Source organism: Hetaerina americana, unplaced genomic scaffold (genome assembly GCF_022747635.1).
Source record: "Hetaerina americana unplaced genomic scaffold, ioHetAmer1.1.p SCAF_6, whole genome shotgun sequence".
In the NCBI taxonomy this organism is placed as follows: Eukaryota; Metazoa; Arthropoda; class Insecta; order Odonata; family Calopterygidae; genus Hetaerina; species Hetaerina americana.
The window spans coordinates 56,301,121-56,313,848 of NW_027287205.1; the positions used below are offsets into that span (position 1 = coordinate 56,301,121).

The 12,728-nt window shown below is 34.1% G+C and overlaps 1 protein-coding gene across 1 annotated transcript in view; it reads left to right on the forward strand.

Moving 5' to 3' along the window:
- tei (irregular chiasm C-roughest protein teiresias) overlaps positions 1–12,728 on the forward strand; it is a 597,514-nt gene that overhangs the window by 355,277 nt on the left and 229,509 nt on the right. Inside the window, exon 4 of the mRNA XM_071594231.1 lies at positions 2,159–2,308. Coding sequence (XP_071450332.1) covers positions 2,159–2,308 — 150 coding nt within the window. The remainder of the gene's footprint in view (positions 1–2,158; positions 2,309–12,728) is intronic.

Here is a 12,728-nt window from a genome sequence, read left to right on the forward strand (position 1 = left end):
TTTTTTAATTTCCTCCTCCACTTCATTCCTACCTACCAGGACATTTTCCCTTCCCCACCCCAGAATACCATTGCCTTAGGGATCCACATCTTTTTATACCATTTCCCTCCCAACTCCTCCGACGATCGTTTCACGGAGGGGCGGAAAAATAAATGCCTACTACTATTTTTTTATTATTTCCTCTCTCTCGTCGTCCAAAACATTTTAAATTCAATTCAATTTATTCTCTATTGTCTCTCAAAATAGAGAGGGAAAACAACGAAGCATATCAAAATGATTAACTTTTCCAAAGTATTGCTGGTTTCCAATGTTAAACTGCCGTTATTGTTTTGTAATCTTATTGAGAAGAATTTACTCAATCAATTTAATAGATAAATTAAATCCATAGCTTTTTTCATCGTCATAAAATAAATATCAAAATAAAAGTTGCTATAATATGCTACACGATTCCGTTCATTAGATCTTCTCCGAGGGCACTGGCACTCGAAAGTCCTCCGGGAAATGCCAATTCTTTTATTCGAGGTTTGAATTGTATCTTATGATATATCTCCCTGACAACATTCCTATTCAAGGGGAAGCGGTTTTGAGTTTTCCGCCGCGAGGGATGTTTATATTTTTGGAGATTTTTCACGAAACTTTACGAAACAATGAGAAATTGGTGTAACTTAAGATGCAAAGTTTTTTTTTAATCTGTCTCACACCCACTTGACCAGCTTGGTTTTCTCCCTCTTATGAATATCAACATAATTAATTATTGAGGAATAACGATTGCTAGAGAGTATAGCACTGAGTGTTTTGTTTGCGACTAATAGTAATAGGCACTGTTTAATGAGGAAACTTGATGTCTGTGATTGAACAGGGAGAGTTAAGGGATGAAAGGATTGTTTATTCATGGAAGTTTGGTAACATTTTGTAAACATTGTTGGCTTTTTAACTAAAAAATCATCACAAAATAGCAGCAATTACAGTGTTTCACTGGTTGTTGTTAACCTGTATTTTACTTATGACAGCAGCGCCAGGAACAGAAAAATTATAATTTGCAACGCATCCCCGTCGCTTTGTTATCATCTATTAAAATAAAAATATAATTCTTGGACAGTATTATCCAAAACTCATCCATTGAAAATTTTTAAAATTTCTCAAGGTCAGAATTTAATGAACTATATTCATTAGATTTCTTAATATATTTTATTCTCTATGAAAGATAAAGGTGTTCATAATACAAAGATTCTCACCTATTCATATCCCGGTATTTAATTTAAACCAAAAGTAGTTTCTTCATTAAAGGACTCATTCTATTCAGAGATGAAAATGCTTCTCCACTTGGGTTATTATTCTTTTGAAGTTCTCCAACAAAAATGCTACTGACAGCAAAGTTTTTTACTTGTACATAGTGCATGTATTTGCTAGTAGCATGGAATGAGAAAACTTAGCGTTTAACGTCTTCTCAAATGGCATACAAAACGAGTTTGTATAGGTAACATCTAATTTCCTATTAAAGAGCTGACTGTGGTGACCCATTCCGAGCTTACTAGCTGGTACAGTATGGTGTATTTATTATCTGTATTGCCATTTGTTTATCATATGCAATTAATGGGAAATTTAATATTCAAAATGCTATAAATATGCTTTCTGATAATGTATAAAGCAATTTTATCGAAATCAAGCATTTATCGAAAATGATGCATCACATTAATCATAAAGCCCTTCACGTCACATAACCATTTTCGGACGTGTGTCTCCAGTTTCAGAGGATAAAATGTAGAAAATTTACGAAGTTCCACTTCTTTTAAAAATTTTAACAAACACAAATTTCGCAAATATTCGCGGGGGTTTGGCGAGGTGCATAGGAATGAAAATATTGATGCAACGGAAATATATGGGAAGAATTGGTAACGTACAATATTGCTATGAAGCAACTTAACCTTTATTTTTATGCTCAACAACTTCTAGGATGAAATAACTCCGTCTTAGAATTTTTAAAACGCTTTAAAATTTTATATTTAGTATGCAAAAACAATATAAATTTTACATTACTGTAAATTGGTTGTTTACTCGGTGTTTCGCATTTTGATGAACTACATGTATACTGTTTTAAATGGGTAAATAAACCCCAATTTATACGTATTTTTAATCTTATTTTTGTTTTCCTCCTCAGATAATGGTGACCCTGGAGTGCCACAGTCAGGGGAAGATGGCTTCCTCAATTTTACTTCCATTGGCAGAGAGCACAGCGGGTGGTACAAGTGCACTGCTCATCACAAATTTGGTCTCTTTTCTTCGATTGGCTACTTCCTCAACGTTAGATGTGAGTATAAAAATCTGCCTTGATAAGCGAGGGGAGGTTACTCGAAAATACTCATGGGCACTCAAGAGAATTGATGTATAACACATTACTGCTGCCACTGTTGAATAATTAACATACGAAAACTTTCAACCACGAATAACTGATAGAAATGTGCTCAAAGCTTAATTCAGAGGACAATCTTGCCCGCGAAATAAGTCCTTTTTGTATTATGTCGTTATATTTTAGTGACTGTAGTTTTGCAATGATATTAAGGATAATGCTTTGTACGCATGAACTCAGTTGTAAAAGAAATACTAAAACTGTTATCATCACGCATTCAATATTATTACTGAATTGCCTTAAAATTTATATTTCATGGGTATTTAAACAGAATAAATATATTTCCATTGCCCTGCTCTCCACAAACGGAACTTCAAGAAGTAACCAATATCTATTTGTAAAAAAAATATTTGTAAATGTCCACAAAGCTACTTCCAGTGACGAAGGTGCAAAGAACTAAAGAATTTCTAAAAATAAAGTAGAATTAAGTACGCAGATGAAAATTTGTTTGATTTTGGAAGTGGACACATTATATATGCGTCAAAATTGTCGCGGAAAAATAGATGCCGAAATGGTAATTTGTTCAACATAATATATCTAGATCCTTAGAAACAATATAAATTGGTTTATGGTTGTCAAATCAGATGGCGAAAATCAAAGAATCATATTATAAAATCATGAATCCGTATTATAAAAACTTTTGACTGATTAACGATAGCATTAAAGCAAGATCAACTTTTGTAATGCATTCTGATTTTTTTTCAATTGCATCAATCCGAATCAGAATCAAAATTAAATGTATCGGTGGAGATAGGGATTTTATATAAATGTTCACTTAGTCAGTTAACAACAGGGGAATGTTCGGAAACCGTCAACATTGCCCTTCAACAACGGCAAAACTTTGATTGATAGAGCCATCAATAACATATTTTAAAATATACTGGTCTCACAAAATATTAAGACAGAGGTATTCAGTTTATCCACGTTAATGATATACTATCCTGTTCTCAAAACCATATATCTGATTAATGCAAATGAAAAAATATAAGAATATTGATATTTCATGTATCCCAATGCGCATAATTTATGGAAAATGAATGACTATATACGTGAAAATGGTTTTTCCACGGGGACAAAAGTCAAATTATCTCTAGATACAACAATTTTCATTGAAAGGATTGCAAATCTAGCTATTATTGCATTTGGTGGAATTTTTTTATCAGTATTTTTTCATTTAAAATTCTAGAAGGTTCTTAATAACCTAAATTAACTATATAAACCTAGTCTAAATAATGAACAGTTTTTAATAGTTATAACGTCAAAGCCCATGCTATAATGTAAAATTCATTCCGCTACGTTGTATTTTATAAATTCAGATATATAGCGACTGATGGCGAATCATATCACCAGTAAAGATTTGATACCTTTAGCTTTGAGACTAGAATTTATGATATTACAGTAATATCATACGCCATAGGGAATTATATCTGCATAACGGAAGAAATATATATTTTAAGTATTCAATATTAAGAATCTGAAGGTACCAAAAGAATCTCAGGGATGACCAGTCAAAAATTTTCTATTGAAATGAGCGAAGTGCAGTGGAAAGCTAGCTAAGATTATTGTAAAGTCATTTTGGTTGCCGAAGGCACGCACAAATACCATCTCTGACGCGCTTTTTTTACGTAAACGTGAGCAGTTACATGTAATGTTGGCTGTAAGGTTGTTTCTTTTTCAGACCAAGCGTAGGGAATGTAGTACGGTGTTCAGTCTCAGTCCGTTCAATATATAATTTAAATGGTAGATTACCAATAATAAGAACATATCAACGTGGAGGGTATGCAATCAGATAGTATGAAATACCAGATTTCCCACATTTCCGTTAAACACAAAAATGTCTGGTTTATCCGATATTTTAATTCTAAATGGCCCCTTTGTACGACCAACTCGAAAGTTGTGAATGTTTACTTTAGCTTTAGTCAAAACAATTTCCTTAATTGTCCAGAGAAATCCTGATGTTTTCACCGTCCGTTTTTAGAACTCTGTGGGAAGTTACAATGAAGTGATTACGGGCAATCACTTCACTCTACATATCTCATAAGCCTGAGATATGTAGAGTGAAAATATTTTTCCCAGAAATGTTCAGAACTCTATTAATGTTTCAAATTTACGCATAGCATACGTGTCCAATATTAATCCATAGATGAAACAAACAGTGTCTCCTCACTGCAGATGTAACTAGCCGCAATAAATATTTCCTATCACTTACAGGTCTGTATGATACGCACTTGAATGTATGTTAGTCTCACGCTATGCAAAAATTATTAGCTAGTGAGAAAGTGTGCGCAGCATTTTTCGCGTAATTCAATGGAAATTTTGGCCTATTCTTCATTTGTAATAACCAAATATCGTATCGTATATTAACCACGACTTCAAATTCTTGCTTAAAAAACTCGTTAAATTATCTTGTGAGTCACATTTCTTGAAAAACTGATATACTTATGGCAAAATTGTTCATTATGTAAACTCCCAATTTATTTAAATCTGATAATATTTTCTGGAGGAGTTTTTTACCGGAAATTCAAATAAATACAAGCATTTTATAACCAATTGAATATGGGAAAAAGTGCTCGAGGGTGGGAAAAATATATACTCATATATATGATTATTACGGTTTTGACAAATGTTGAAATAAGAATCCATAAATTGTATTAAAGTGATTTTATTCGATAAAACACAAATGCGTAGGCATACACAAATAATCGTCACTGGAAATGATCAAATTTCGTTAATTTCGCATTTGATTTCTGGTAATTTCTCTTGATTCCGGTGATTCTTTCATTTATACAATGCACTCCCACGAGATGCATGGTGAAAATAAATCATGATTCTACGTTATGAAATCGCTGATATGGAAGCTTTCATTTACTGTGACATTTCATACATTTTTTCACAATGTCGTACTTTACAGTAAATTTCAAGAAGTGATTTGTTAATTTTAGAATGCTTACATAATTTACTGATTGCACATTCGATTAAATGAAATGAGAAAATATGAAATTCTTTTTATCCAACCTTCGGGTTTATAACTGCAGTTTTTCTACAGCCGATTGCACGTATATATGTTATTCTCCATAATATTTGTTTAAAATATGAACGGAAAAAGCATTGAAACAATAAAAAATATTTCTAGCGTATTCATTCATATATACGGCAGGTAGAAAATGAAAGGAGTCAATATTTCACTTGGTATGAAATCAGAGAATAATAATAAGGATTTAGATCGCTTGCGTTACCTCAGAAAAGAAAATATCAAATTTTTAGTTGATTTTGTCATTTAAGATTCCATCCATAATGTAGACCAAGTCGAATTCACTCTGGGCATTAATTATTCAGTGACAGAATGTAATGCCATATGCTTGAAAGATGGGTATGACCTTAGTCCTTATGATAACTCTAGGATGCTTAACCAAAATAGAATGGACAAAAAAGAAAAATTTAAATAAAATCAATTATCTTTAGATAGTGGTAACTCGTGATGTTCTACATATCTCAATAGAAATCTATTAATAAATAAAAAGGAATCAGGATATATGGATTATTATTTTATTAGATATCTAAGCTATATTTTGTTCTGCCTCTATTTCCTTTCTGCGCCATTCCTTACGGTGTCGTACTTCTTTAGTAGGACGTAGTCATTCATCCTTCATTTCCCTTTGCAGTACTTTAATTTCAATGATACCTCCAAAACTGGTCTTAATGAAATTATTGTGCTTCGACCGTGTCTATTTAGGTCTTCTTTTTGACGCATTTGTCTTCGAGAAAATTTACATTTTCCCTGAAGGATTTCTTCAACTGTCACCATCCATTTATTTTTTTCCATCATTCTTCGTTGGCAAATTCATTTCAACCGCTAACAAATTTTTTTAAGCACCTCTTACTTTCCTTGGAATACAGAAATACATATAATATTAAACACCATATGAGTGTATACTTTTGTTCAACATATGCATATTTTTATATGCACACAATTTTGATAAAGGATGATGATCAGCAACCCTGCCGTACTACTTCCTCCGCTTAAGCTTCTTCGATCCTACCATATTCAATCACTGTCATCTCCTCTGTACCTGGATGTTGTATCAATATTTTCATGTCATAGTGTAATCCAATATTCCGCAAGATATTTAAGCTGGATTATATTCACTTTGTAGCAAGTCTCATAGTAGTAATCGCTTCCCTTTTCCTTGTGCTTCACCTGAAAGCCAAATCAATGGTAACTTAAATTATCTTACGGGTTCTCCATTCTTTACTTTGGTTTCTCATTCAATTTTTGGTAGTTTTCTTCTAGAGACCAATCTTATTCTTCCGAAAACTCATCGGCATTTCTAATATGCCATAATGTCACCATTTTTTAAATTTTTCCTGTAAACATTAAATTTGTCTTTTATCTTTATCACCAATTCGGAAATCATTTCTTTGGTATCTAGTGTTCTGACTGTCTCATTATCTTTCAACTTAAACTCAGATCTCATTTTCACACCAGAGCTTGACATAAAGCCAAGGTGTCATACTGGGTTTAACGCAGTAAGCAGGTATTTGCAGAAAAGGACGTTGTTTGCAATGCATATTCACTGCAAACGGCGTTGTTTGTAATGCATATTGAGGTAATATAAAATTAGGGTATACTATGTACAGCTTATATTTAACAAAGCATATAGGATAATTACTATTATGAGAGCTCTAGTAATATTATGCATTTTTGAGTTGCCCGGATAATGACCATTTTTTAATGAAAGCAACGGATTTATTAATCAATTTTTTGCATGGTTTATGCTCAAATTTGGAATTTTAAATAGCCGTTTTGCGTACAATTCCCTCGCTTTAACATCTAATATCCCTTACGCAAGCTAATGACTGGGTTTGGAGTTCTATTGATTACTAAAATGACTAAATATTGTTTATTGTTCTTTTGTTTCTATTATGTTCAAAAACTTGATAGGCTCTTGTTATGTGATGCCTAACAGGTCAGTAAGATTTCCTACAACTTTTTTGCCTACCACTAGTTTCTTTGTTTTTTTCATATTCCTGAAAATGTTAAACGTCTTTGGCATTATATAATGGAAGCTGCCATACTTGACTGAAAACATCCTCTCACTTCTCCCGTTTGAAAATATTTTGCTAAACATGATACATGTCGGCTTACATCATCAGTATATGATCAATCACATTGCAATGCCCAATTTTGTGTATCTGATGATCGGTAGGAATGCAAAAACATGTTCTGTAGGAAATGCCTCTGCGTGAGGATGAACGAGCTTATTTTAGAAGTTAATTTTTCTGTCACATTAGACCTTTTAATTTGCACTGTAGTAAACAATAAAAAATTTGTATTAAATTATATAGGCATATAGTCACTGCAATTGGAATCTCACCTGCGTGCATCCAATATTTTGTGTTCAAATTTATCTTGAATTCTATATTCCTCTCTTTCTATTACTCATTTTTGTCGTAACGGCCTTGCAAACATAGCATCTTTTGTCGTAACGGCTTTGCAAAAGAATGCTTGTTACGCCTATCAACAACAATAACTTTCACCTCTCTTTCCTCCACTTTCCTTCCATCCTTCCTTTCTTTTATTCACTGCCCTTTTGTCTTTGCTGTTTGAGCAGACTTGGACAAAACATGGTGAACTTTTCCCCTCCCTCGGGGGTAACTCCTCGTTTCTCCGGACCGCCCCTTCCACCACATATTCTCACCCTCCTTATTCTCTTCCTTCCACACCAAACCCCACCCCGTCGTCACGTGACCTCAAAGGACCCAACTCGACACTCTTCGCCAAACTCACTCCGAACGCCTATTTATTGGCGGCGGGCCCCGAAGGGAGAAGGTCTTTGCCTCGAAGGTCCTTTAAGGAAGTCCCATCAAAGGAATGGGAGGGAGAGGGAGGGGGCGTCGGAGATGGAGAGATGGGAGGAAAGAGCACGGCGAGAGATGCTCAAGGGTGGGATGAAATAGGGATAAAATTGGAAGGTAAGGAGTAGGAAAGAAGAATGATGGGTTAAGGTAGTCGAGGGGGAGGGAGGTGGGGACTTTGCAGAAGAGGAATGGTAAAAGGTAAAGAAGGCATGGGACAGACAGAGACGGTAAGAACAAGTATTGATGTAACCGAGGGAAGAAAGGTGGGATAGAGAAATGGATAAGGGAAAACAACTTCGACGGGCAGGTGGGCAAGTTGAAAATAGGATCTCCAAAGGAAGGACAAGGGAAGATTTTACGATGGTATTTTTCTCCTCACGACTGAATGTAGGGGTCAAGAGTTTTAAATGATAGCGATAGCTGCTGTGTTGACGCTTAAGGCGGAGCACCAGGTGGCGGGGAAGCTCCTGTAGCATTTCGTTCTTGCTTTGTCAATACAAAGTATTCATCACAATATAATCATGATCATTGCCATATTATACGAATCATTCCCATGTTTATGCACCAAAGCCCGAAAAACGTATAGATTGGCCCGTGCCAATGTTTAAAATAAGGACAGAATATTTATTCTGGCTGTACATAATACACTCTTCCGTTTCTCTTTCTTCTGTAACTCTTTCTTTCAACAATAATTGCTCAGATTAACATGAATCTACCTTTAGCATAAACCATATAGTTAGGAAAAGTTATAGTTACTGAGGCACTTAATATTGTTGATATAGAAACAAATGCTACAGTATCCACTTGATAACGTATCTTAAAATATACTAAGTTGATGCATATAAAGAATTTTAGTAGAAGTTTTTAATTCCTAGATTCATTTAAAACCAATAATAAAACAATTTCGACTGAAACGTAATTGAAGCATCCAATTCGTAACCTCTCAAGGCCTGCTAAGAAGATCCCAAAACACCCACCACCATATGTATATCCTTATTTAAAGATGAATCGTCATATTTTGAAACAAATTGATTGCAAAAATCATTATCGACCTTACTTTTATTCTTACCTAATATTTTTGCACATTTTATGGTACTTTTTAGTGATTTATACGTAATTTTGGCAAAGGCAGGTAACGCATACTCTTGTGCAAGAGACATTTTTGGATTACAGTTCCATGAAAATTGGCTAATCACATTATTAACCAAAGAGTTTCTTGATACTTTTTTAATAAAAAGATGCAGGTGCAAAATAGTCGTACAATATTCGCGTGAATGTGTTTTAGAGGAACTGGCTATCAGCATCAGATGACAGATACAAACTCTAGGTTGGTCAAAGCATCTCATGAGCCAATTAGTACGAGTACTCTTCAAAGCTGCAAGGGACTTGGAAATATGAATTGGACTTAGAAATTGAAACTTGACGGTATAAAAAGGGGTGTGTTGGGAGATTAAATGTGGGACGGAGTGGATTAAAAGGTAATCAGTAGCTTGCGGCGCGATTGCTGAAAGAGAAGAAAAAAGGATACGAAAAACAATTGTAGAAAATGAAACGTCGATGCAATATGAGAAAGTGTGTAAGAAATGTGCTAACTTAGGGAAGAATCGAAGGAGAGTGTGCGCCGGGAGGCAGAGAAGGACGCCCATGTAGAAGGGGATAGAGCGTGGTAGGAAACTTGGGAATGTGTTGAAGGAGTTCACCAGGCTTTACCGAGCTGACTTCTGGCCTTCTCAACCTATAATGTACTTCCGTGTAACCTTTCTCACTTGTAAAAGGGTCGTTCTTTTATTTTCACCTTCCTGGTATCTTTCTTCCACCACCATCTCCGAGAGGAGCCATTTTTTGTCTTTTGTCTGCCATTTTCGTCCTCTCAAACTTAAGATGTTATGAGGTATACCCCAGAAAATTACAAATACCTGGAAAAAATAAATATTCCTGTCAAATATGTACTCAATTTGATGAATTGACCTTATGGTCAATTCATCTTTTTAAAGCTTTTAAAGACGAATAACAAAGATGGGCATAGTAAAGCTTTTCTTGTACAAATAATTTCCCTATGATGCCTAATGTTGCCATATTACCATAAGTGTTAAGCAAATAAAACAATAATATGAAGACTCTTCCAATGCAATTGCAAGTTGCTCCTTGATCCAGCTGAACGGAGTTATTAATCTCGAAAAATTTATGTGTTTTCCAATTAGCAAGTTATAAAATAAGAAATCAGTGGCTACGATCGCATTTCAAATTTCCGGTAAACCTTGCATGGTTCTTTGAATTTTGTTAAAAACTTATCACAAATAGGTGGATGAATATAATTGTTATCTTAGATTCCCCCATTACTCTTAAATACTGACTACTTCTGGCAATAAATGATAATTTTGGATAAATGGCAGGTTATATCTAAATTAAAATGTTTCTAGTAAAAATAATTGCAAAAGAAATTTGGCAATAAATAGCAAAATAATTTATAAAAATGCTGCTAGCAAGTACGCGAATTAATTAATTTGGACTATTTTTCTGGTAGTGCTTTCCTTGACACTGAAGTAGATTATTAATAGTAACTGATATCTCGTAACACAACTTTTATTTTTAGGTAATCGTATTTGTTCATCGAGATGAAAATCTTCAAATAATACGAAAAAAATCGAAGCATAACTTGTTCTACCTAGTTTACCATATCTTTATTCTTATAAATATGTAATGACTATTTCCTAAAATACTACCGGTTCCGTGACAAAAAAATTAAAATGGCAACTTAAATAAAAAACTTATTTCTGCAAGAACTGAGACCGTTATCTAAAAAATTTTATTTGGGATTTTTTTAAAAATAATGCACGACATTAAAGACACGTTTTCCAAATATTGTGAACTCTGCGAAGGATTTAATATGAAAATGTTCTAATAGACCTTCTCATCCCTGACTTTTGAGTCTTGTCACTAAGTATACAGGCTTGCTGATATTAAACAAGTGTAATCAGATAGAAATTAATAAAGGATCAAATAAGGATCGTATATGAAGACCTGCAATCTTTATCCCTATGTCATACGATTGTGTTTCCGTCAAGTTCCGTATTAAACAAAAACTTGTCGTTAGTCAGTGCTAAACTGTTTAATTAGTGCGTTAGACTCTTTGGAAAACAATATTTTGCTTTTACTTAAATTTTTGTTCATCATAGAACATCTGGAGCGGAAATATGAAAGCTTCATTTCAACATTCAACGAGATTCAATTTTCAATGCGAATCGGGATGACATTTACTTCAAATCTGAAGGATTAACATCACCTTCAGGGGATTTCATATGCCTATGGACCTTTATTTAAATAACCTCGTCCCTAGAAAGTAATTCATTATTAAATTTTCAAATGCTTCAAATGCTTGTGACTGATGCTGATTATTTCATTTTTTTCATAGTTACATCTCGCTATACTCAGAAAGGTTCAATACCAGATGTAATAACGTTTCCTGTGATTGCCACATAGCTCACATCGAAAATAAATTCATTTATAACCTCGTTTGAGTAGATTGTCCTGCATTTTTATTAACATGAACTACACAAAGAGTGATTAAATGCATTTGAAAACGATACCAAAGGATGGAGAAATCAAATACCTGTCTGCACTAAAAGCCAAGGTTTGTACTAGGCGGGAGAATAGAGAAAACTGCTATAACCCGAAGAAGGCAGAAAAAACGGGAGGAGGAGAAAAGTGTTAAGAGTTGGTGTGAGTGTTACAATCAAAATGGAAGAGGATATGTTACAAATAAAAAAGAGAAAAGAAGGGAATAGGTTTCTGGTGCGACACATGGCCATGGAGAAATCAAGGAGGAAATAATGTAAGGCATGCAAATTAAGGTTCACACGGTACGAAAAGCATAATATCCGTCTGGGACGTACGTTAAACCTACGTTATATTCGTGTATAATCTTTCATAAAAGTGACTGTGAATATGGTAACCACATTAATGCGCATTTCAATCTCCGCAGCTATTATCATAGCGAATTTACAAGTGAAGGCATATCTTTGTACCTGTATCAGTGATTTCATTGGCAGAGTGAGAGACTAAATGGGAAATGTGGCTTCTAAACTTATGCTTACGATTATAGACACAATATTTATTAAGGAACACATTAAAATGAAATACTCGTTTGAAATATGATCACTTCTAATATGAATATTTATTTCGAAGGCCTTGCCAATGGTGGCCTCTGCAGTAAAATTGAATGGACTAGGAATATGATGCAGAGAACTAATATCAGTCTGAAATTAGAGAACTTGGTGGCAACCTTTTTTTCCAATGAGAAATATGTCCTCACTCAAAAAGGTATTTCCTAAAGAAAACCTTTTCGTCAGATGTACTACATAGATTTTCATTTTTTCCGCACACTCGCAAACATTCAAAGAGCTAATTAAAATCCTTTTACATACCGGTCAATTTATTGATGGCAATATTATTTTTCTATGAA